Source organism: Mangifera indica, chromosome 19 (assembly GCF_011075055.1).
Source record: "Mangifera indica cultivar Alphonso chromosome 19, CATAS_Mindica_2.1, whole genome shotgun sequence".
Classification (NCBI taxonomy): domain Eukaryota; kingdom Viridiplantae; phylum Streptophyta; class Magnoliopsida; order Sapindales; family Anacardiaceae; genus Mangifera; species Mangifera indica.
The window spans coordinates 3,972,673-3,999,628 of NC_058155.1; the positions used below are offsets into that span (position 1 = coordinate 3,972,673).

Sequence of the window (26,956 nt, forward strand, 5' to 3'; positions counted from 1 at the left end):
AAGGGATTTCGGAAAGGGGTGCAGGGATCTGAAAACAAGTGCGGGTGCGTGAAAGGACGTGGCAAAGTACTGCGGGTGCACGAAAGGGTGTGACAATTTCTGAAGGGGTGCGACATGCATTGCGGGTACATGGAAGGGTGCGACAATTTCTGAAATGGGTATGGAAATTTGGAAAGAGGTGTGGGAATCTAGAAAGGGGTGCGTGAAAATACAAATGTGTGCGTAAAAATATAAACGGATAGATGGAAATACAAACGAGTACATAAAATATAAAAAGGGTGCGAGAATTATAAAAGGGGTGCGTGAAAATAATGAACACAAAACGGGGTGTGTAAAAATACAAATAGGTGTGTGAAAATGTAAAGAAATGCATGAAAATATAAACAGATGCGTAAAATATAAAAAGAGTGTGAGAATTATAAAAAAGGTGTAGGGATATTATAAAAAGGGTACAGGAGTTATAATATATATTATATTTATAATATAATATATATTTATAAGATAACATATATTAATATATATTAATTTATATTATAAAGGGGTGTGGGAGAAACATATCTCCCGTACCCTTTTTATAATTATAAGGGGGGATCCCCCGCACCCATTTATAATATAAATTAATATATATTAATATATCATATACCCCTTTATAATCTCCCGCACCCCTTATATTATAATATATTATATTATATTAATATATATATTTTATTTATATTATAAAAGGGTGTGGGAGAAATATATCTACTGCACCCCTTTTATAATTATAAAGGGGTGTGGGCGCAGGGGATCCCCCGCACCCGTTTATAATATAAATTAATATATATTAATATATTATATATTCCTTTATAATCTCCCGCATCCCTTATATTATAAATATATTATATTATATTAATATATATTATATTTATAATACAATACATATTAATTTATATTATAAAGGGTGCGGGGGATATGTTTCTCCCGCACCACTTTTATAATTATAAAGGGGTGCGAGAGATCCCCCACCCCTACACTTTTTTTGTTTTTTCTATACCTTTTTCATATTTCTCGCATCCCTTTTATAATTCTTACATCCTTTTTATATTTTTATGAACCCTTCACATTTTCAAACACCTATTTGCATTTTTATGCACCTATTTTATATTTTCACACACCAATTTGTATTTTCAAGTACCATTTATATTTTCACACACCCATTTGTATTTTCACGCACCCTTTCACACTTTTATGTACCCATTTTGTGTTCATTATTTTGACACACTTCTTTTATAATTTCACACCCATTTAATATTTTACGCACCCGTTTGTATTTTAACGCACCCCTTCATATTTTCACGCATCCGTTTGTATTTTCACGCAGCCCTTCATATTTTCACGCACCCGTTTGTTTTTTTACGCACCCTTTCTGTGTACATTATTTTCATGCACCCCTTTTATAATTCTTGCACCATTTTTATATTTTACGCACTTGTTTGTATTTTCACGCACCAGTTTATATTTTCACGCATCCGTTTATATTTTCACGCACCCCTTTACATTTTTATGCACCCCTTTATATTTTCACGCATTCGTTTATATTTTCATTCACCCATTCCTGTACTCGTTTGTATTTTCTTATAAAAGTATATAAAAATAAATTATTTTATAAAAAAATTAATCTGTTTTTCATCTATAGATTTTATTCATTACAGAAACTTAATCTTAATGCGTATCATCTGAAATGTAAGCAATTAATCGGTGAAAAACTACGATAAATGCTGAGAAATTAAATGAGGGATATTTTTGAAATAAAAAATATAATTTGCTTAAAAAGGTAAAAAGTAAGAATTGCTACAGAAAAAAGTTTACGTGATAAATCAGCTGCCTATTTTAATTAATTTCCTGTTTTAAAATGAAATTTTAAGTGAAAAAAAATGTAATTCACTCTACTAAAAACTATCAATTTTTCGCGAATATTTTGTTATTTAAATTTGTGTTTTAGATATAACCCTTTGACTTTCGGGTGGGAAAAAATGTTATTCACTCCATTAGAAAACATTAATTTCCAAGGAATACCTGAGAAAAAGCAAAGAAATTGAACCCAGGGAAAAAATATGCAAATAAACTTCTAACTCTGGGAGAAGAATGTGTGCGGAAATTTAAATGAATGTGAACATGAATGAATTTTGCTGGGAATAATTGATTATTTATAAAAGCAAGGAAAAGAGGATCGTGTTGTAGAATTGACCACTGACTTCATTTGTTGTGCTGGAAAATGAAAATAAAGTGCCCCAGCAAAAGCAACTGAGCTGCTTTCCAACCCTACTGCTATGTACTGGGAGCAATCTAGGTCAGGCCAGTATGAGCTGGTTTCCATTACAAAAGAGATCAATTATTATTGTTACGGCATTACAAGAATTACTGTTGCAGAAGAAACGTGCAATCACGTGAAAACTGATCTATGTCAGTATCCTGCCGTGGACCCGTGCGTGTTTTATTTTAGGCCAAACGACTATGTCCCACCCAAGGCTTAGCATTTTCTTAAATGTCCCCCCTTTAACTATGGAAACACCAAACACCCACCCATGGCCAGTTAGATTTAACAGAACTCTAATGTCTAAAAATTTTATCTCTTTTTGCCCCCTAAACTTTAAAAACTAACATTTTTCCCTAGCCTAAGTTTTAAAAAATCGCAGTTTCACCCTAGGGTTTGGTTTTGAAATCTCCGACGACTTCTCTGGCTCCGTTGCCGACTGCCTCTCCCTCCGGAAGCAACCTCTCCTTCCGGCGATCTCTTTCCTCCCATTTGAAGGTCCGATCGGCGCCCGGAGACTCCGTGGGAGACGAAGAACTTCGTCGGGAAGACGAAGTTCTTCGTCTTCCCAGATGAAGACGAAGCCGTTGTCTTCGTCTCCCACGGCGTCTTCAGGCGCCGATCGGACCTCCAAATGGGAGGAAAGAGATCGCCGGAAGGAGAGGTTGCTTCCGGAGGGAGAGGCCGTCGGCAACGGAGCCGGAGAAGTCACCGGAGATTTCAAAACCAAACCCTAGGGTGAAACTGTGATTTTTTAAAACTTAGGCTGGGGGAAAATTTTAGTTTTTAAAGTTTAGGGGGGCAAAATTATATTCTATTTTAGTTTATTTTTAATATTATAGCAAAAATGACGATTTTACCCTTACTACCGTTAGAGTTTTGTTAAATCTAACCGGTCATGGGTGGGTGTTTGGTGTTTCCATAGTTAAAGGGGGGACATTTGAGAAAACGCTAAACCTTGGGTGGGACATAGTCGTTTGGCCTTTATTTTATATGTATGTTCACGGAGGAGAAGAAGACTTTCTGGTTTTTATATTTTTGCATGTGTAGGCGCGTGTTAGGTGACTACACGTGTATTGTCACTGGCCAAATTTTCTCGATTAACCTATGCAGCATTCTCGATGGACTGTCTCGAGGATCAACCTTGCATACGCCCATATTATGACTTAAAATCACTGGTTTCATCTTACCTTGGACTCATCAGAGGAGCGGTTCCAGCTCCCGACCAGTTTATACAGGATTGACTTAGTCCCCTTTTCAATGTACTACCACAACAACATTATGTATGCCATGTGGTTGGAGCACTCTCGACTACAGTTATTGCATCATGAATCCAATGACCATGCATACTTGCTCTTAAGATCGCCATCACTCGTAGCTGCCCAAAACTTTATCACGGCTCCCAACCTGAGCTCGTGACAAACTCTCCTACTCAAAATGGAGCACGCCCTTATGCTTCGCTCAACTTCGCAAAATACCCCCAGTCTTCCACCGGTCGCATCAAATGACCACACAATGAGTGTCCACCATATTGGCCAAAGGGACACCCGACCACCTGTCAAGCACGGCATACCCCGTCATGTCAATCTTCTCATGACACCCCGAAAGATCCCCGTCCTCCACCAGGTGCACCCCCTTGTTATGACATGATGTATTCTTGGCATTTGCTATTTAACATCAAGCTTTTCACATGTGTCGTGCAACACGGTCAATTTGTCGTCGTCTGCTATTTACTTGGAGGGTCTCTTTTCACTACCGCAACATTGGTGATGGTCCTGCTCTGATACCAAGTGTCACAGGCCGAATTTTCTCGACTAACCTGTGCGGGATCCTTGATGGGTCGTCTCGAGGATCAGCCTTGCATGCACCCACATTATGGCTTAGGATCATTGGTTTCGTCCTGCCTTGGACTCATCAGGAGAGCAACTCTAGCTCTCGACCAGTTTGTGCAGGGTTGGTCTAGTCCTCTCTTCAATGCGCTATCACAGCAACATTGTGTACGCCCCATGGCTGGAGCACTCCCAACTACAGTTATTGCATCACGAATCTAATGACCACGCATACTCGCTATTAAGATTGTCATCACTTGTAACTACCCAAAGCCCTATCACAGCTCTCAATCTGAGCCCGTGACAATATACACAAGTTCTTTAGCCTTTCGTAAACAAAGTAATTTTTGGAGTTACGTGAGAATCATTTTATAGCAGATTCTCTTTAGAAGGGTATATTCATCATTTCAAAAAAATCTTTCCAGATTCTTCTTAGCCATTAATTTTCAATTGGTTAATTTATCCCTATTAAAACGGCATAAAATTTTATAACCTTGTTTTTTATAAATTTTAGGGATATTTTAACTTTTGAAAAACATAGTATACATTTATAATGTAAATAATTTGTTTTATATAAATAATATTGGAATATATAATTAAATTTTTTTTGTTTGTGTTTTAAGAGTCCCATGTAAACTAAAATATTCCACAAAATAATTAGGTACTAAATTACAAAAATACCGTTTGGCTTCACAATAAAAGAACGTGGTGCAATAATCGATATCCAGTATCCGATCAAATAGCCAACTTTGTCTCTCTGTGGATCATGAACTTCTAGCCCAACAGCTTCTTAAAAATATGGGTTAATTATTTTAATATTTTTAATAACTTTGAGATATCAAAACCACCCTATATGAGTTTCTTAAGGTTGTATTTAATAGACCAAAAGACTTATATGCACAAAAGGATTAGTGCATCCTCAAACTCATAATACAGAGTTTTAAACACTCAAACATTTATTCATAATCTAAATTTTATTAAAAGTATTTGTTATTTATAATATAAGCGTAAAATTGTTATTTATATAAAACTTAAAAAAACAAAAATTTTATTTTTTTTTCTCATCTTAATTTTAAAAATTAACAATTTTTTGTCTAATATCAAATTTTTTAATTTTAAAAAATAATTTTTTTCCTCCTCCTTTACTAGAATTTCATACTTTTTAAGTTATCAATATGTGTTATTATATAATTAAATAATTAAATAATTAAAAATTAAAGATAAAATAATATTTAATTATATAATTTAATTATTTTTTTCCTTTTTTCTATTTAAATTTGCAAGATAATAGATAGCCTATGAGGGGTTTAATTTAACAATTTAATATAATAACGATTTGTAAGTTATCATAACAATTTAATATATTGTATTGATGATTTTAAATGCTACTTTTTTACATTAAATTATGGACAATTAACTTGTTTTTATCGGAAATTTCGTAAAAACATATTAACGTGTGCAGAAAGTTAAATGAATGTGAACATGAATGAATTTTGCAGGGAATAATTGACTAAAGTGGACCCCTACCACGTGAACAAATGTGAAAACAAGAAAGAAAGGGTTGTTTTGGAAATTGACCACTGACATAATTTGTTGAGGCGGAAATGAAAACAAAGTGCTCTTGCAAAAGCAACTGAGCTGGTTTCCATTACTACTCTATACATACAGTCATCATAAAACAGGTCAGTATGACTCTGACCAATCTAGGTCAGGCCGTATGAGCTGGTTTCCATTACAAAAGGTATCAATTACTCTTGTTGTGGTTGTTGGGTTGAAAAATATTTTATTATTAAAATTAAAAATTTATTTAAAAAATAAATTATTTTAAAAATTATTAATTATAAATTATTATTATATTTAATAAAATTTGATAAATTAAATAAATAAAAATAACTATTATATTTGATTAGAAATAACAAGAAAATATTAATATATTATTTTATTTAAATACATAATTATAATTATTTTAAAATATTTTTTATTTTATTTATTATATTAATTAAAAATAAAATTATTTTTATCTTTAAAAAATTAATAAATAATAATATAATTTTAATAAAATTAAAATTATTTTAATAATATTTTAATACTTAAGGTAAAGATAATAATCAAATTATCATTTATATTATTTATTATATCTCTCTTAACAATAAAAAATTATTATAATATTTTATTATTAATAAATTAAATAATATAATATAAGTAATAAAAAATATAATACTAAACTAATCTTAAAAATTTTGAAACCAAATGGTCCTTGCAACATTAAAAGAATTATTGCTGCAAAATTCCCCCTCCTCTTTTAGAATTTCATACTTTCCAAGCTATCATAACGTAGCTACCTATTAAACTTTTTAAACTTTCATTTCCCTCTCCCCATGTAGTTTCTGTCATTGCCCTATTTCCAATCGCTCCCTCCCTCTGTCGCCTGTCACCTGTCTCCATCCAAAACACTGTACTAATTCTCTAGCTTGCAGAAACCCATATGCAGTTGGCCCCCCCATATTTGTTAAATAGTTTTAGATAATACTCAATATAATTATAAAATTCACCATAATTTATATTTTGATTTATAATCTATTTATTATTTTTATTTTAGATATTAAAATATTAATAAAATGATTATAATTTTATTATAATTTTATTTTTACTTATTAGTCTTTCAAGATTAAAATACTCTTATTTTAATTAAAATAATAAGTAAAATATAAAATATTTTAGAAAAAATATATTGGCCAAAAGATAGCAAATAAAAAATAATTTAATCAATTAATTTTATAATTTAACAAGATAGAAGAAACTTAATATATTATTATGAAGGAAAATATATTAAAATATTTTCCTCTTGAACCCCATCATTATTTTAGTTGGCCTGAGCTTTTGTATTGATGGCATGTAACTTAGGTTATATTTCCTCTTAAACCTTATCATTGTAAAAACTTTGATAGGCCTACAAGATGGAAATATCTAGTCTTTCTTGTTTTTCTGGCTCAAATTGGTTTTTGTTGTCTTTCTTAAATAGGACAAGCTTAGCTTGTTCCCGTGACCTAATTTGGAGGTTGCGTTTGTGTTGTCCATATATTTTTTAGTTACCAAATATATATATATATATATATATATATATATATATATATATATATATATATATATATATATATATATATATATATTAGAATATACACAAACTAAATATTTAATATAAAACATGTTAGTTTAAACAAATATAATATTAATTTATACTCAATAATCTTTTGAAGATATTTAAGTAAAATAATATATTATTATTCATTTATCATTGTTAACCAAATATAATAATTATTTATATATATTAAATTTACTAAATATAATAATAATTTATATCTAATAATCTTTCAAATAATCTATCTTTATAATAATTTTTTATTTTTAATAAGAAAAAATTATTTGAACTAAACGCTCTCTTACTAATAATGAGGTTAGTGAAGATATTAATAAATCAGATGAGCCAGAGTTTGTAGAAAACGTTGTAGCATTTACTAAAAATATGCCAAAAATATTATAGTGAGTTTGATAAGGAACTCTTGATGAATCCTTGAAGTAAGTTTGGCAAAGAAAAAAGTGGATTAACTAAAAAAATTTCTTTGTGGATCAAAGATCTTTCTAACATGTAATTATTGTTTGATTATACTATTAAAGAGTTTGGTCACACTAGAACTACCATTAAAATATTGAATACAAGAAAAATTAAGCCAAGCAATTATTGTTGGATTCTATTTTAATTATTGTATGATATTTCTTGTTACGATCCAGAGCTTTGCAATCTTATACTGACAATGTGGTTTTGACTCTTGATTACATAATCGTTAATCTATAAATTAATGCTTCATTCTTGTCGTTCTCTATTATGTCAATTTAACGGAATTATGCATTATGCCTTGGTTTATTTGCATAAATAATAGCTCCTTATAAGGACTTATTTGCAAGCGGTGTCAAATTAGCTTTTAAATTAAAAATTTTGAAATTGTAAATAATCATCAATCGCTTGTGCATACAAGTTTGATGAAATAAGTTAAGTAAATAAATAAATAAGAGAGAAAGTAAGATCCTACACAGTTGTTCAATCTAGACTTGTGGAAAATTTGCTAGCATGGGAACTTGTATGTACCTCTAGGACCATATAGGAATGACAAATCTAGCAAATATAATCAACTGAGCAATTAACTTTTTGCCAATTACATACTAAAGTCAATTAACACAAGAGTAAAACATTTTGTTCATTTAACTAATTTTTAAAACTCTCATACTAATAGTTGTTTATGCTCAAAATTGAAATACTCCAAGCATCCTATTCAGTTGTTAAATCTCTCCTTAAATTTTGAAGCTAAAATCCTTTTAACTTTTAGCCTTGAAATCCCTTCAAGGTCTAATAATAAATGTATATCACACTATCTAAGTAAACTTACCTACAAAATAAATATAGAAAACAAGCAAAAAGAAAAATTACTAGGAGAAGTTTATATCTAATTTCAAAATTTGAAAAGACGTGTGGTGAACTCACGTACTGAAAGTAAATAATAGACACTTATTTTCAACAATTTTCTAGTGAAATCTATTATTTTTCAATGGTTAAAGTAGAGAATAACTTAATATATCATTCCTTATCAAACACTTTTAATTTCACCCCTAGTTGACATAATAACACTTTGTCATCTAAAATCAAATTCCATTAAAAAAACTAATGATGTAATGGCAAAATAGTAATTTTACCATTCATTAATTTCAAAACAACAAATTAAAAACATTCTTTATCAGACTTAAACATGTTAAACATGATAATTTAATACTTTAAAAGATTTATAAACTCAGAAATCAATCTTTAAATTTTTTTTTCAAATCCTTATATATTTTAAAACTACTATATGATCTCAACAGTTGTAATATGACATTCATACCCATAAGTTTTTGCATTATATTTAAGTTTTGGGTGTATAATTATTATTTTTGAAACTATAAGAGGGCATAAAATATTTCAAAAATTTATCCAAACTTTTTCGCAACTTTTTAACAACCCATAAAAATTTAAAAAAAACCTATAATATTTTCAAAAATTATGTTTACTTCTAATAAATAATTATATAATAAAGACACTTTTATTATAGGAAAAGAGAAAGAAAGGGTGAGGTTAAAAAGAAATAAAAATACAATTTTTTTTATATAATTTGAATATTTAAAATATTATTTTAAACTTTTGTTGATTTAAAATGATATGATATTATGATAACTTTGAAAAATAAAAAAGTACAAATACAACAATAGTTCATCTTATAATATTATTGTTTCATTAACAAGGTTATATTTTGCATGAAAAATTTTTATTTATACTATCAAGATTGTGCTTTAAAAAAAATTGTAATCATCCTACTAAAATATGTCAATTGACCCCAGTGACTTGGGGGAAGTTTCGAGAATATTTCGTTATTTAAATTGGTCTTTTAGATATAACCCTTTGACTTTCGGGTGGGAAAGGATGTCGGTCACTGTATCAATTTCCTGAGAAAAAGCAAAGAAATTGAACCCAGGAAAAAAATATACAAATAAACTTGTAACTCTGTGAGAAGAAATAGTCTTGTTGCTTCAATTATCTGCGATGGCTTCTTCTTCTTCTTCTTCTCAAGTGAAGTATGATGTTTTCCTCAGTTTCAGAGGTGAGGACACTCGAGACAATTTTACCAGCCACCTCAATGCAGCTTTGTGTCGGAGAAAGATTGTTACTTTCATCGATGATCAACTTGTAAGAGGAGATGAGATATCACCATCTCTTTTGAATGCGATTAGGGGATCAAAGATTTCAATCATCATATTCTCGAAAGGTTATGCTTCTTCTACATGGTGCCTCCAAGAACTTGTAGAGATCCTCGATTGCAAGAGAAGGTACGGTCAGATTGTGATTCCAGTGTTCTATCATGTAGATCCATCAGATGTAAGGAAGCAAACAGGGACTTATGGAGATGCATTTGGCCAGCATGAAGTAAGATATATGGAGAAAAAAGAGAAGTTGCAGAGATGGAGGAATGCTTTGACGGAAGCAGCCAATATATCTGGCTTTGATTCAAATTCCATCAGGTGGGTGCTTTTTGTGCTTTGATATTATTATTATTATGATAATTCTTCTATATAAAAGTCACTTTCAATTATGAAAGATAAAATTCAAATACAACTTCTATAAGTCCAACTATACAATTGAACCTTTTTTGGTTCCTTTAACAAAATTCCATTTCAGTTGTTTGAAAATAGCTTAACTTATATAAATCAAACTTCCCCTACATTATTTATCTTAATTTATTTGTTAATCAAATTATCCTTAGATTTCATGCTATACCTTTTATTAAAATGAAATAGCTTTTTGTTACTTTATGTTGTATGTAAAATCAATTTTATATATCAACATGCCATATTGGCAATTTATTATAGAACGAGTGTTTATACAATAACAAAACTAAATTATCTGAAGTTGGAAGGAGCGTTTTTAATTGATAACCAAATTATTGTAAGTTTCACGAAAAAAGTATTTCTATAAGTTTTATTTAATATATGCATAACCTTTCCTTGGAAAGTCCAAACCAAAATTGGGCTCTTGGAATCCGACTTTTTCTTTATTTCTTTTTCATTAATTTATTGATAAGGTTATTGTTGTTTTTACCTTTTTGTTTCTAATGTAGGCCTGAATCGAAACTTCTTGACACAATTACTGAATGTATTTTGGAGAGTTTGAATGATAATTCTCATAGCGATAATAAGAACTTGGTTGGAGTAGCAATGAAGATCCAGAAAATTAAATCTTTATTGTCTGATCAGTCAAGTAAAGTATGCAAGGTAGGACTCTGGGGTATGGGTGGCATAGGCAAGACGACTCTTGCTGAAGCAGTCTTCAAAGAAATCTCAAGTCAATTTGAAGCTTCGTATTTTGCTCGAAATGTTAGGGAAGCATCAAATATAAATCAACTGCGTCGTTTGCAAAAAGAATTTCTTTATGCAATATTAGGGGATAAACACCTTGATATAAGCCACACATCCACAAAAGAAAGGCTTGGACGTAAAAGAGTTTTTACTGTTTTTGATGATGTGACAGATTCAAAACAAATAAAAGAATTTATTGAAGATCCTGAAGGCTTGGGTTTTGGAAGTCAAATCATTATAACCACAAGGGATAAACAAATGCTAACAATTTATGGATTGGATGATTCTACCATATATGAGGTCGAAGGATTAGGTGGTGACGAATCTTTTAGACTTTTTAAACAACATGCCTTCAAACAAAACCATCCAATTGATGAAGTTTACTTGAAGCTTTCAGAAAAAGTTATAAGTTATACAAAAGGTTTGCCTTTAGCTCTCGAAGTTTTAGGTAACCATCTCCTTGGTAGAGGAAAACTTGAATGGGATAGTGCACTGGAAGATTTACAAAAATCTCCATATGAGGGTATCCAAAAGGTGCTTAAGATCAGTTATGATGGATTATTTGATAAAGAGAAGACTTTATTTTTAGATATTGCATGCTTCTTTAAAGGATGTGATAAATATCTAGTTGGTACATTTAGTTCACATATTCGAATACGTGTTCTTGTTGATAAAGCTCTTATATCTATTCTATTTACCACAATAGAAATGCATGATTTGATTCAAGAGATGGGTTGGGAAATTGTCCGGCAAGAGTCAATCACTAAACTTGGCCAACGCAGTCGATTGTGGCATCATGAAGATGTAGATCGTGTATTGAAAAAAAATTTGGTAAATATACATGACATTAACTTTCAATTTATATGTTATAGTATATGGGATATATTGAAATATTTGAACTAGTACTGTATCTTTTTCATTTTTCCCTATAGAATAGTTCATGAAGTAATGGGTTTCGGGTTTAGAGGTATATCATGTTATTGTGCTCTTAACTTGTCCTTTTATTTTGATTGTAGGGAACTGACAAAATAAGAGGCATGCTCTTTAATATGGTTGAAATGAGAAAGATCCACTTCAATCCTCATGCTTTCTCAGAGATGGCTAATCTAAGACTCCTTATGGTAAAAAACTTATATTGGGGATACAATAATGACATTCATGGTTTTGACAACATTGAATTTGATTTCTCAGAGTTAGAATGCCTTTGTTGGGATTTTTACCCTTTCCCATCGTTGCCTTTGAAATTTGATCCTGATAACCTTGTTGTACTTAAGATGCAAGACAGTTATCTTGAACAACTATGGACGGGCATCAAGGTATATGTTGATTTCATTTGAAAATTCTCTTTCATAAATTTTAAATATTAGATTTTTTTAATTGTATTGGTCATTTCTTTTTCCTGATACAGAATCTTGCTTGTTTAAAATACATTGACCTAAGTCACTCAAGACATCTACTTGAAGTCCCAGACCTTTCAAAGGCTTCAAATCTAGAGCGGTTGATTCTCTATGGCTGCTCTAATCTCAACACTGCTCCAAGGATATCAGGTAATATGGAAAGATTGTGTTTGGATGGAACTGCAATAAAAACCTTATCGTCTTCCATAGAAAGCTCTTCCAGACTAGTTGAACTGAATCTTAAGAATTGCTTAAGCCTTGAAAGTCTTCCAAGCAGCCTTTGTAATTTGACATCACTTCGAAAGCTTGATCTTTCTGGTTTGTCAAATCTAAAGATGGTTCCAGAGTTCCCATCTGAGATCCTAGAGTTGCATTTAGATGGAACTGCAGTAAAAGAATTGTCTTCATCGATTGGGAAAGTATCATCTCTGATAAGATTAAGTCTTAAAAATTGTTCAAGCCTTGAAAGTCTTCCAAGCAACCTTTGTAATTTGACATCTCTTCGAGAGCTTGATCTCTCTGGTTCGTCAAATCTAAAGATGGTTCCAGAGTTCCCACCTGAGATCCTAGAGTTGTATTTAGATGGAACTGCAGTAAAAGAATTGTCTTCATCGATTGGGAAAGTATCATCTCTGATAATATTAAGTCTTAGAAATTGTTCAAGGCTTGAAATTCTTCCAAGCAGCCTTTGTAATTTGACATCTCTTCGAAAGCTTGATCTCTTTGGTTCGTCAAATCTAAAGATGGTTCCAGAGTTCCCACCTGAGATCCTAGAGTTGCATTTAGATGGAACTGCAGTAAAAGAATTGTCTTCATCGATTGGGAAAGTATCATCTCTGAAAAGATTAAGTCTTAGAAATTGTTCAAGCCTTGAAAGTCTTCCCAACAGCCTTTGTACTTTGACATCTCTTGAAGAGCTTGATCTCTCTGGTTCGTCAAATCTAAAGATGGTTCCAGAGTTTCCACCTGAGATCCTAGAGTTGTATTTAGATGGAACTGCAGTAAAAGAATTGTCTGCATCGATTGGGAAAGTATCATCTCTGAAAAGATTAAGTCTTAGAAATTGTTCAAGCCTTGAAATTCTTCCAAGCAGCCTTTGTAATTTGACATCTCTTCGAAAGCTCGATCTCTCTGGTTCGTCAAATCTAAAGATGGTTTCGGAGTTTCCACCTGAGATCCTAGAGCTGTATTTAGATGAAACTGCAATGAAAGAATTGTCTTCATCGATTGGGAAAGTATCATCTCTGAAAAGATTAAGTCTAAGAAATTGCTCAAGCCTTGAAAGTCTTCCAAGCAGCCTTTGTAATTTGACATCTCTTCCAAAGCTTGATCTCTCTGGTTTGTCAAATCTAAAGATGGTTCCAGAGTTCCCACCTAAGATCCAAGAGTTGTATTTAGATGGAACTGTAGTGAAAGAATTGTCTTCATCGATTGGGAAAGTATCATCTCTGAAAAGATTAAGTCTTAGAAATTGTTCAAGCCTTGAAAGTCTTCCAAGCAGCTTTTGTAATTTGACATCTCTTCTAGAGCTTGATCTCTCTGGTTTGTCAAATCTAAAGATGGTTCCGGAGTTCCCACCTAAGATCCTAGAGTTGTATTTAGATGGAACTGCAGTAAAAGAATTGTCTTCATCGATTGGGAAAGTATCATCTCTGATAAGATTAAGTCTTAGAAATTGTTCAAGCCTTGAAATTCTTCCAAGCAGCCTTTGTAATTTGACATCTCTTCGAGAGCTTAATCTCTCTGGTTTGTCAAATCTAAAGATGGTTCCAGAGTTCCCACCTGAGATCCTAGAGTTGTATTTAGATGGAACTGCAGTAAAAGAATTATCTTCATCGATTGGGAAAGTATCATCTCTGATAAGATTAAGTCTTAGAAATTGTTCAAGCCTTGAAAGTCTTCCCAACGGCCTTTGTACTTTGACATCTCTTGAAGAGCTTGATCTCTCTGGTTCGTCAAATCTAAAGATGGTTCCAGAGTTCCCACCTGAGATCCTAGAGTTGTATTTAGATGGAACTGCGGTAAAAGAATTGTCTTCATCGATTGGGAAAGTATCATCTCTGAAAAGATTAAGTCTTAGAAATTGTTCAAGCCTTGAAAGTCTTCCCAACAGCCTTTGTAATTTGACATCTCTTCGAAAGCTTGATCTTTCTGGTTCGTCAAATCTAAAGATGGTTCCAGAGTTTCCACCTGAGATCCTAGAGTTGTATTTAGATGGAACTGCAGTAAAAGAATTGTCTGCATCGATTGGGAAAGTATCATCTCTGAAAAGATTAAGTCTTAGAAATTGTTCAAGCCTTGAAAGTCTTCCAAGCAGCCTTTGTAATTTGACATCGCTTCGAGAGCTTGATCTCTCTGGTTTGTCAAATCTAAAGATGGTTCCAGAGTTCCCACCTGAGATCCTAGAGTTGTATTTAGATGGAACTGCAGTAAAAGAATTGTCTTCATCGATTGGGAAAGTATCATCTCTGAAAAGATTAAGTCTTAGAAATTGTTCAAGCCTTGAAAGTCTTCCAAGCAGCCTTTGTAATTTGACATCTCTTCGAGAGCTTAATCTCTTTGGTTCGTCAAATCTAAAGATGGTTCCAGAGTTCCCACCTAAGATCCTAGAGTTGTATTTAGATGGAATTGCAGTAAAAGAATTGTCTTCATCGATTGGGAAAGTATCATTTCTGATAAGATTAAGTCTTAGAAATTGTTCAAGCCTTGAAAGTCTTCCAAGCAGCCTTTGTAATTTGACATATCTTCGAGAGCTTGATCTCTCTGGTTCGTCAAATCTAAAGATGGTTCCAGAGTTCCCACCTGAGATCCTAAAGTTGTATTTAGATGGAACTGCAGTAAAAGAATTGTCTTCATCGATTGGGAAAGTATCATCTTTGGTAACATTAAGTGTTAGAAATTGTTCAAGCCTTGAAAGTCTTCCAAGCAGCCTTTGTAATTTGACATCTCTTCTAGAGCTTGATCTCTCTGGTTTGTCAAATCTAAAGATGGTTCCAGAGTTCCCACCTGAGATCCTAAAGTTGTATTTAGATGGAACTGCAGTAAAAGAATTGTCTTCATCGATTGGGAAAGTATCATCTTTGGTAACATTAAGTGTTAGAAATTGTTCAAGCCTTGAAAGTCTTCCAAGCAGCCTTTGTAATTTGACAACTCTTCGAGAGCTTGATCTCTCTGGTTTGTCAAATCTAAAGATGGTTCCAGAGTTTCCACCTGAGATCCTAGAGTTGTATTTAGATGGAACTGCAGTAAAAGAATTGTCTTCATCGATTGGGAAAGTATCATCTCTGAAAAGATTAAGTCTTAGAAATTGTTCAAGCCTTGAAAGTCTTCCAAGTAGCCTTTGTAATTTGACATCTGTTCGAATGCTTGATCTCTCTAGTTCGTCAAATCTAAAGATGGTTCCAGAGATCCCACCTGAGATCCTGGAGTTGTATTTAGATGGAACTGCAGTAAAAGAATTGTCTTCATCGATTGGGAAAGTATCATCTCTGATAAGATTAAGTCTTAGAAATTGTTCAAGCCTTGAAAGTCTTCCAAGCAGCCTTTGTAATTTGACATCTCTTCGAGAGCTTGATCTCTCTGGTTCGTCAAATCTAAAGATGGTTCCAGAGTTCCCACCTGAGATCCTAGAGTTGTATTTAGATGGAACTGCAGTAAAAGAATTGTCTTCATCGATTGGGAAAGTATCATCTCTGAAAAGATTAAGTCTTAGAAATTGTTCAAGCCTTGAAAGTCTTCCCAACAGCCTTTGTACTTTGACATCTCTTCGAAAGCTTGATCTTTCTGGTTCGTCAAATCTAAAGATGGTTCCAGAGTTTCCACCTGAGATCCTAGAGTTGTATTTAGATGGAACTGCAGTAAAAGAATTGTCTGCATCGATTGGGAAAGTATCATCTCTGAAAAGATTAAGTCTTAGAAATTGTTCAAGCCTTGAAATTCTTCCAACCAGCCTTTGTAATTTGACATCTTTTCGAAAGCTCGATCTCTCTGGTTCGTCAAATCTAAAGATGGTTTCAGAGTTTCCACCTGAGATCCTAGAGCTGTATTTAGATGAAACTGCAATGAAAGAATTGTCTTCATCGATTGGGAAAGTATCATCTCTGAAAAGATTAAGTCTTAGAAATTGTTCAAGCCTTGAAAGTCTTCCAAGCAGCCTTTGTAATTTGACATCTCTTCAAAAGCTTGATCTCTCTGGTTCGTCAAATCTAAAGATGGTTCCAGAGTTTCCTCCTGAGATCCTAGAGTTGTATTTAGATGAAACTGCAGTGAAAGGATGGTTCCAGAGTTCCCACTTGAGATCCTAGAGTTATATTTAGATGGAACTGCAGTAAAAGAATTGTCTTCATCGATTGGGAAAGTATCATCTCTGATGAGATTAAGTCTTAGAAATTGTTCAAGCCTTGAAAGTCTTCCAAGCAACCTTTGTAATTTGACATATCTTTGAAGGCTTGATCTCTCTGGTTTGTCAAATCTAAAGATGGTTCCAGAGTTCCCACCTAAGATCATAGTGTTGTATTTAGATGGAACTGCAGTAAAAGAATTGTCTACATCGATTAGGAAAGTATCATCTCTGATAAGATTAAGTCTTAGAAATTGTTCAAGGCTTGAAAGTCTTCCAAGCAGCCTTTGTATTTTGACGTCTCTTCGACAACTTGATCTCTCTGGTTCGTCAAATCTAAAGATGGTTCCAGAGTTCCCACCTGAGATCTTAGAGTTGTTTTTAGATGGAACTGCAGTAAAAGAATTGTCTTCATCGATTGGTAAAGTATCATCTCTGATAAGATTACGTCTTAGAAATTGTTCAAGGCTTGAAAGTCTTCCAAACAGCCTTTGTAATTTGACATCTCTTCGAGAGCTTGATCTCTCTGGTTTGTCAAATCTAAAGATGGTTCCAGAGTTCCCACCTGAGATCTTAGAGTTGTATTTAGATGGACTTGCAGTAAAAGAATTGTCTTCATCGATTGGGAAAGTATCATCTCTGATAATATTAAGTCTTAGAAATTGTTCAAGCCTTGAAAGTCTTCCAAGCAACCTTTGTAATTTGACATCTCTTCAAAGGCTTGATCTCTCTGGTTTGTCAAATCTAAAGATGGTTCCAGAGTTCCCACCTGAGATCCTAGAGTTGTATTTAGATGGACTTGCCGTAAAAGAATTGTCTTCATCGATTGGGAAAGTATCATCTCTGATAAGATTAAGTCTTAGAAATTGTTCAAGGCTTGAATGTCTTCCAAGTAGCCTTTGTAATTTGACATCTCTTCGAAGGCTTGATCTCTCTGGTTTGTCAAATATAAAGATGGTTCCAGAGTTCCCACCTGAGATCCTAGAGTTGTATTTTGATGGACTTGCAGTAAAAGAATTGTTTTCATCGATTGAGAAAGTATCATCTCTGATAAAATTAAGTCTTAGAAATTGTTCATGCCTTGAAAGTCTTCCAAACACCATTGATAAGTTGAAATCTCTGAAATATCTTTGTATGTCGGGTTGTTCAAAGCTTGAAAGACTGCCTGATGTCTTGGGAAAGTTAGAGAGCTTGGAAGCAATTGAAGCTAGTGGAATTACTGTTAAAGAGCTGCCTTTAGTTATGGTTGTTCTATCAGCTTTGCAATTTTTAAAGAGATTAGAGTTGAATTACTGCAGTATTACAGAGTTACCCAATAATATTGACAATCTGCCCTTACTCGTAGATCTAGAATTGGAAGGAAACAATTTTGAGAGCATCCCAACAAACATCATGAACCTTTCCAAGTTACAAAGCCTTAACATAAGGTTTTGTGATAGGCTTCAATCCTTACCAAAGCTTCCACGCAATATAAAAGAACTTCTAGCAGATGGTTGCAAATTGCTGAAAGAATTATCAGGTTTTACAAATCTAATAACTCCAGGACCTGATAGAAGGTCACTGAGCTTGTTCAATTGTGTCAGTCTGGATTGGGACGCAATCAGAAACATTTTGAGTGATTCTATATTGGATGCGTACTCAAGTAAAATTAACCATTTCGCATATAAGGTATCATTTATTTCTCATTTGCACATGATTTCAATTTCTTTTTCTGATCTGAAGTAAAAAAAAATGATGTTAAATCAACAATTTTAGTAATAACCAGTTTTCTGTAATGTATTAGGTAACTCCCCAGCGAGAAGTTGAAATTTGTTACCCTGGAAGTGACATTCCGGAATGGTTTAACATTCAAAGTAGTGGATCAGTTATTAAGTTACCACAAGGTTCATTCAATGAGAAGGTTCTGGGTCTTGCCTTTTGTTTCATTGTTGAAGTTGAAGATAATTGTGATGAGTGTAATTTCTTTGGTGTTGGTTCTACGTTGTGACTGAGTCGCCCTGATGTGGACAGAATGTATAGTGAACAGACGTATCTTTTGACCAAGTGTATTAAGTCAGATCATGTATTAGTGATATATGACCACATTATATGGGAGATATTTGGGACAGAAGATTTTAAATTCGCTTGTTATATGGAAGCCGTTATCTCTTTCCGTCCCTTAGATAGTTTAGAATTTACAGAGACAAATTGGATAAAAAATATAAAGAAGTGTGGGGTTCGTTTATTGTTCACTGAAGAGTTGGAGGAAACTATGAAAAGATCAGGATGTTCCATCCATGGTGAAGAAGATGGATTTAAATCTTCAAATTTCTATAAAGGCGAATCCAGCTCAAGGTATGTAATTACATAACTTATATATATACGCCTTCTTAACTGTATATAATTATGTAATGCTTTCTCTATGTCTATACTATTTTCATGCTTATGACTGATTTCTGAATGGTTTTCTTCTGGTCTGTGTTATCATTTCTATATATGTTCATATAATTTGGAATTCTCAGAATTCAAATTTGTAATTCTCAGAATTCAAATTTGTAATTTATGATTAGTGTTATTATTAGTAGAATCATGAACTCAATCTTTAAAGAATATATTTTTTTGGTCTCTTTCACCAACCATATTGTCGCAACTCAAAAGACAATTGGGGCCTTCCATAGTCAGCCAACCTCTACCGGACTGCATGACTGAAAAAGGGGAATTGGAGCTTCTGCCGAGGGAAGTTCTCAAGCACAGGTATACCGACAATGGTGAGCTGGAGGTTTTTGTTGCCTGGAAAAATTCACCAGAATTTGAGAATTCATGGGAGCAATACACTGCCTTCAAACAAGCTTTCCCACAATTCCACCTTGAGGATAAGGTGCCACTCGATAGGAGGGGAAATGTTAGGTCTAGAATTTATGTATCACGCAAGTGGAAGAGAGACCAAATGAAGGGTACACCTAGCGACTTGGAGTTAAAGCAAGAGGCAGAATTAGATTGGCCTGAGCAACAAAAAGCTGGAGATGTAAGTGGCAAGTAGGGAGCTTGTTGTTGGAAACAAACACAAAAGAGAGGTGCCAGCCCTGGAGGAGGGAGAAAGCAGAATTAAGGAAAAGTAGGAGTACAAGGGGAGGGACTAGGCCTCTCGAAAGCCCAGAGGTCAGTTATTTTTGCTTATTGTCGTTTCTGGGTATTTTCTGCATTTTGTAAGAAGAAAGAGATCCTGAGTTCATGTAATTACTAAAATTGGTGATTTGACTTTGTAATGCACTTCCAGTTAATGAAGAAGAATATCTCTTTTTTTCTTAGTTGATTTGGAATTTTATATTATTGATTTTGTATTGTTAATTTTTGTTATGACTGTTGTGATTAGATTGTGGCATGATGATGTTGAGTATGCATTGCTGGAATGAAGATGAGAGCAGTAAGGAGTACAGAATATTATTGCCGTGAAACTGTCTTAATATAACAGAACTAAAAGCTTTACAGCATTGAGTGTCGTTTACAAGGGAAGGTTGCTGCTGGAATTGCTTCAGGTACCTATCACCGTTGTTCTGTTAATGTTTTGTTTATAAGTAAGATCAAATTTCTGTATTCTTTTTGCAAAAAGATGACCATCAATATTTATATGGTTATCTAGAGATGACAAGGTGGAAATAGAATATAAGTAATCTTACATATACGTGAGTTGATTTGATTCATTTCATATATCAGTTGTTTGATCATGATTATTGATACACCTTTGTTGTTTTGCTCTATCATCAATTTGGATGTGAGAAGTTCTGCATTGCATGGAGTTCAACATGAGGAAGAAGTGGAAGAGTTTAGTGCAAATGATTCTGATTTGGATGTGGCAGCCATAACTGTGCTGAGCCCTAGAGACAATTATGGGGCAAAAGATAATGTATGTTGCTGCATAATTTTATGATGAAGATGGATGAAAACTAAAGAATTCAAATTTTATGAGAAGGGAAGCTGCTGAGGTACTAATGTCTGTTCTAAACAAAGAAAGCATATTTGAATTCAAGCTTAATATGCACTTGCATTTGGCTGTGTGCTTAAGGACCTGTATTATGTCTATTATTTGGATGCTTTTATTTTTATTTTTATAAAATTGAAGCAAAGATCAATGTTGTTTGCATTAATATAATGGATGAATTTGATAGTAGAATTATTGATTGGGGGGAAAATGTTATTTAGGTTAATGTGGGAAAATGACGCAAGAAGATTTTCTCTTCCTATGAGAGGTAAGGATAGCCAGGAAATAGAAAGATTTAGGTTACTGTGTGAATTGACGATTTTGTATAGATACCCAAATCTGTAGCTTATACTTGAAAATGTATTAACTTAAAGTTCTAAGATCAATTAATAGGCGTTTCATTATAGATCAACATATATTTTTGTCAACAAAACAGAAAAAAAAGGTCATTTCAAGCACAGAACTGTTGTTTTATGTTTCATAAAAAGCAAAATAATCGTTTCAAAGATTTTGTTTTGCCTATTCCAAAATCCTAGTAGTTGTTCCAAGAATAAATAGGTCATTCCAGGAGGAATGAGGGTATTTTAAGTATGATGATTTTATTATAATTATATTATAATTTATTAATTTTTTGAGATAAAAATAAATTTATTTTTAATTAATACGATAAATAATATAAAAAATATTTGAAAATAATTATATTCAAAGGTATTTAAGTAAAATAGTTTATTAGTAATATTTTATTACCTTTAACCAAACATAATAATTATTTATACCTATCAGATTTTATTAAACATAGTAATCATTTATATTTAGTAATCTTCTAAGTAATTCATCTTTAAGGTAATATTTTTATTTTGATAATAAAAAATTATCCAAATCAAACGCCCCCAAAGTGTATAGCTTAGATGTCATTTATATGAACAAATGTAATTATGCAATTTGAATCTGCATAATTTATACAAAAGTTATAAAATATTGAATTAATAAATTACGGAGTATAGAAATATTTGATATGTTATGCAATCTGAATTTGTAACGTTGTTGAAATAATCTACATTGAAGTAACATATCTTCCTTCCCTGAAATCTCTTTGAATAACCGTTTTCAATTAACAAAATTGTTATAGTTTTGAAGAATATGCCTAACCAATATGTAATAAGTTATTAAACTTCATCAATAGTCCAATAAATATTGAAGTCCTTAAGGGTATTATAAGTCTATTTATAAATTATCATTGAACTACTCAATTAACCCATTTTTTAAAATCAAAATTAAGAATTTTCTGGCAAATAATACTCCTAATCTTTCACCTTGAGAGAAAAAGAAACCTGTTGAAGGGGAAGAAGAAGCCCTGAAGAAACAGATTAAAGCTCTCAAAAAATGGGTACTTCTCATCATTGGATTCAAAAGGAGACCTATGGATATGAGATTTCATCATTTAAAATTATTGTTTCTTTTGAAACTTTATGTAAAGTTTTATATTTTAGTGTTCCTTATTCACTGAACAAACATTGTAATTTCGCCCCTTACATGTAATTTAGTGTTTCTGTCATTGATTGTAAATTTTACTATGAAGGACAACAGAGATGGATGCATTTGACTGACCATTTAATATTGTAAGCTTCAAACATACTATCGATCATGTAATTTCCAAGAACTAATATTATTGTTTTCGTACAATATTCAATTCCCTCCCGTTTTCACCCTTTGAAGACATACAATTTCAACAATTTATATGAATATGTTAGTTCTAGGCTAATGTTGGCATTCTCTCAATGTAAAAGAACCACTTGTATTCTTTTCAACCTTTTCTGTGTATATCCTCTCAATCTAGCCTGTGTACACCTTCCACCAACAATCATTCTACCATCAGAAGCAAACCCAAACAAACTAAACATAGGCAAAATTTCACTTAGGTCTTGCATTTCTCCCACCTTTTCTGCTAACAACCTCACACAGCCGGCAAGGCAATGTATTGAGGCTTGCTGCACGAGTCTTTCCATAGTTACCCAAGACACCACATCTTCTCCAAGCATGGTACTCTGCATAGGCCACAGGGTCATTAGCTAGGCCCTTAACATAAGAAGCTAATGATTCCAAGGACCTGAATTTAGTTCCATCTATTATTGAGGGTGGTGGGACAAAATCCCAAACATTTGGGGCTCAGAAATAGATGGGAATTGAACCAGAATCCAGAGCGTAAAATAGTTTCTCTGTCACATAACTCTCTGTCATGGTGTTCTCGATAGCTACTACAAATTTGTAGTTAGACATGGCACAATGTAAATGATCCCACCGTCTTGGCTTGACGCTGGCATAATTTTTGCAGTCAGGATAGATAGAAAGGGCCATGTCTGGGCCACCAACATTGTTCAAGCACTTGCCAAACGAATAGTGAGGCAGCAAGCTCAGGAGATTTTGGGCCAGTCGATTTCTTTGAGGATGGCAGCGTGATGAAGACCAATAAACGAGTGTATCCTTCAGAAATAGAAAAAAACTTGAAAGAATTTTTTGTTGAAAAAATCAGTGGAAACTATCAAAAGAAGCAAATAACTTTAGCTAACACTACACATTGTTCTTGTAAGATGAGATCTGATAATTTCGACCATTGTGAAAGAGTGCACCAGCATAAGTTGACTGCACATCATCTTTAGCATGATAACTAATAAATATGTCCTCAAGACCTGAACGCCTTCTACCAGCTTCAAGATCCATGTACACTCGAAGTGGATCCCCTTTCCGTCTCTGAAAACATTTAAGGAATGCATTAAAGTTTGCTAGCATAAATGGTAGATAATGATGACACACAACACAAAACAAACATTTCTTTGGATGTTGGACAATGCTTATAAAAATATTAACAGTTGAAAACCACAAAACAAAAACTTCAGATGGAACATCATGACGATAGCAACCAGTAAGTTGTTATATTAAACAACATTGTCAATACCAATGTTATATGAGGATCTTTACTCTTTCAATCAAATGAATATTTCAGTCTACTCTGAGCGTTGTGGAATGTTGTAAAAATGACAAAAATTTCTCTAATACATGATGAGATGTAAGGCTTGTGATCACAATACCATTTGACTTCTTCATCCTACTAGGTAAGAAAGTCATCTAACATCTCGCCATACTGCATTATATATAACAAAAAACATATAGAAGTTTTTCTGTTGACTCAGAAAAGTCTATACATATGGCACAAGAAGCAAAGGCGGATTAGGCACCTATACCTTTTGTCAGAGGCCCAAAATTCACTGCAGATGAAAAGGGAAAGGACAAAAAAAATCAACAAAATGTACAATGATACCTTATGATTGACTTAGGTAATTTTTTATGCTAATATATAAGTTATTAGAAATCACATATATTCTATATATGGAAGATCCCAAACATGCAAACTAAAACTTTCCATAAGAAAAACCGGTGTCTATTGTCAATGCCTTAAAATGCTATCCTAGGTCTATTAAACTTTGAAAGCATAGTGCTACTCTAATCTTACTTTGAAGCCAAATAGACTGACGCAAGCTTAGAGGAATAAGACCGTAAAACCAAACCGAAAGGATTAACATATAAATTAAGATGTGGATCAAAACCTGCCAATACTATTATCCACCAACTCCAGAATTTGGCCAAATCACCAAGAAAAAATCGACCACCTAAACCATGTCATTACTACATACATTATCCTCTAAATCCATAAAAGAATTTAGATTTCATGATATAAATATATAACAGATTGATAAACTCTAGTACAAATTCAACACAAGAACCAAAAGAATTCTAGAGAGAAGAAGCTAAGAATATAGAGAACCAATAAAGAAGACAATAAACACTATATGTTTCATAATCTCCAAATCTGTTACATGCATCTTTTAAAAGGATTCTTTCACAAAACTATTTAATAGCTCATAACTAGCTAACAACCACGTCAGTTGCCTTTTTTATTCTGTTGTAACAATTTACTTAAAACCAAATAAAATCTAATTCAAACAAAATGCAAAACGTAATGCAATTAACAATGAGATATGCATAGCTGCAGAACGACACCGTAACGACGAAGTCTGGTTTGCTGAAACTATACTTTTTGATCAACCTCCCGACCATTAGCAATTGATTCAAATTCATATCACAAATCAAAACTTCATGGCCACAATTCAAATATCATCCTAAAGATTTCAACATTACAATGCAATCATTAGCTCAACCAATTCTAATTGTCAAGAGTATACCAGGTCTATAAGTGTGAAAATCAAAACTCATATTACACAAAACAGTCTCTCACACTTACACACTATTTATTTATATTGTATTTATTAGAAGTGGGATTTTAGTATCCAATACTCTCCCTCAACTGTAACCATCATAGGCTATTAGGTCTACCATTTGGCTGAGTCTATTTTAGACAAATGCGTTGCCACTTGTATCTAGAAACACCTTAGACTGTTAGGCTATAAGTTGTTATCCAGGAATACTTTAGGTTTTTAGGCCATAGGCTATTAGCTGAGTCCATTTAGACAGGTGCATTGTTATTTGTATCCAAAAACATTAAGTTGTTAGGTCATAGGTTGTTGTCACTTGTATCAAAAAACATAAGGCTATTAGGTCATAGGTTGTTAACTAAGTCCGTTTGGACAGGTACATTGTTACTTGTATTCAAAAACATTTTACGATGTTAGGTTATAGGTTGTTAGTTAAGTCTGTTTAGATGGTATCCAGGAACACTTTAGGCTATTAAGCGCGTCATCTGACTTGTACTTTGATACCATATCAGAAATTTATTAGACCTATAAGTGTAAAGATTAAAACTCATATTATACAAAACTAATTGACTTGTGTTAAGGTTTAATCTCTCACACTTATATACCACCTGCTTATATTGTATTTATTAGATAAGAGACTTTAGTCTCCAATAGTAATCACTGAATCACTAACCTCAAAATTTGCAAAAAAGCACAAAAAGCATAAAACTTTTTAAGATTATGTTGAAGAATGGATACCTAAAGCAGAGGTGTAATGGTCTCAAACAATAAGGTGTCAAATTCATCAACAAGAACCAAAGATTTAGTCCACAGACAACTCAACCCACATTGACAATAATACAAATTATCCTAATTATCAGGAATCCAAGTCCACCCTTTAACCTAAACATTAACATTCTCCCATTTCAATCCATCACATTTCCCATCAACATATTCCTGTATCGAACCAGACATACTAGAACCCGCCTTCGACCCAGTTTGACTCTTGTATTTCTCTCTAAATTGGGCACAACCCACTTTAAAATCCCATTTCTTGAACACACTTAACATATCAGTGAAAGGCTCTAGTGTGGAATTAACAAAAGGAAAACTTGAATTTGTGTGTTGCTGTTCATGAATTCAGGTCCAAACAGAAGGAAATTCAAGGAAGCTTGAGAAGAAGAGGAATAAGAATGTAAAGAAAAACATTAGAGTTTTTGTAGAGGTATTTAAGGGCTTTAATTGCATGATAATTTGAGACTTCGATTCTCGATTGGGTTCAATTTTTTCTCTGTAGACGAATCTCTAGGTTTTGATTTTGATACTTTAAGATTTGTTTTATATTTATTATTATTATTATTATTTTGTTGAAGAAGAAAAAGAAAACGAGAATTGATCAACGAATTCTTCGAGTAACAATGACATGTAAACAAAGCAAAGTGGTCTAGTTTTTGGTTTGTAATAGCTACATGGGTGGTTAGGTAGGCAAGAAAAATGGAACCCAAACCCAATCTATTTGGTTTGGGTTATCAAGAAATATCTCAATCCAAAAGGGCCAAATAACTGTTTCTTACTTTAGTTGAATATTGTTATAAGAGGACGTTTAATTTAGATAATATTTTATTGTAGAAATTGAAAAATTACTTTAAATATAGATTATTTAAAATATTATTTGATATAAATGATTACTATGTTTAATAAAATTAAGAGGTATAAATAATTATTATATTTGATCAGAGGTAATAAAATAATACTAATATATTATTTTACTTAAATGTTTTTATGTGTAATTAATCTAATATATTCTTTATATTACTTATAAAAAAATTAATAAATAAGAATTGATAGATATAAATAATTATTGTATTTGATTAGAGGTAATAAAATAATATACTTTATTTTACTTAAATATTTTTGGGTGTAATTAATCTAAAATATGCATTATATTACTTGTTAT

General features: G+C 32.6%; 3 protein-coding genes and 1 pseudogene across 4 annotated transcripts; 3 read left to right on the forward strand and 1 right to left on the reverse strand.

Moving 5' to 3' along the window:
• The first annotated feature begins 9,615 nt into the window (after positions 1–9,615).
• Positions 9,616–16,899, forward strand: LOC123203154 (disease resistance protein RPV1-like). The gene is made up of 5 exons (XM_044619348.1): positions 9,616–10,224; positions 10,821–11,889; positions 12,075–12,374; positions 12,467–16,093; positions 16,768–16,899. Exons 1-5 carry the CDS (start codon positions 9,749–9,751, stop codon positions 16,897–16,899), a joined length of 5,604 nt encoding a protein of 1,867 aa, XP_044475283.1. The 5' UTR covers positions 9,616–9,748.
• Positions 16,900–16,932: 33 nt separating this feature from the next.
• Positions 16,933–17,505, forward strand: LOC123203153 (probable disease resistance protein At4g19520; the record flags this gene model as incomplete). The annotated part of the gene is made up of 1 exon (XM_044619347.1): positions 16,933–17,505. A coding segment is annotated over exon 1 (573 nt), but the record flags the coding sequence as incomplete, so codon positions are not given.
• Positions 17,506–17,592: 87 nt separating this feature from the next.
• Positions 17,593–19,572, forward strand: LOC123203152 (disease resistance protein RPP2B-like). 2 transcript variants are annotated; one of them, XR_006499215.1, is made up of 3 exons: positions 17,593–18,462; positions 18,578–19,128; positions 19,432–19,566. XR_006499215.1 is itself a non-coding variant. In XM_044619346.1 (2 exons), the coding sequence occupies exons 1-2, from the start codon at positions 17,749–17,751 to the stop codon at positions 18,779–18,781; spliced, it is 918 nt and encodes a 305-aa protein (XP_044475281.1). In that variant the 5' UTR covers positions 17,593–17,748; the 3' UTR covers positions 18,782–19,572. The 2 variants fall into 2 exon arrangements, 1 of the variants encoding a protein (XP_044475281.1); XM_044619346.1 differs by having other exon boundaries at positions 18,578–19,572.
• A 2,877-nt stretch (positions 19,573–22,449) lies between these two features.
• On the reverse strand, positions 22,450–26,247 carry LOC123202549 (annotated as a pseudogene).
• Between the last annotated feature and the right edge of the window lie 709 nt (positions 26,248–26,956).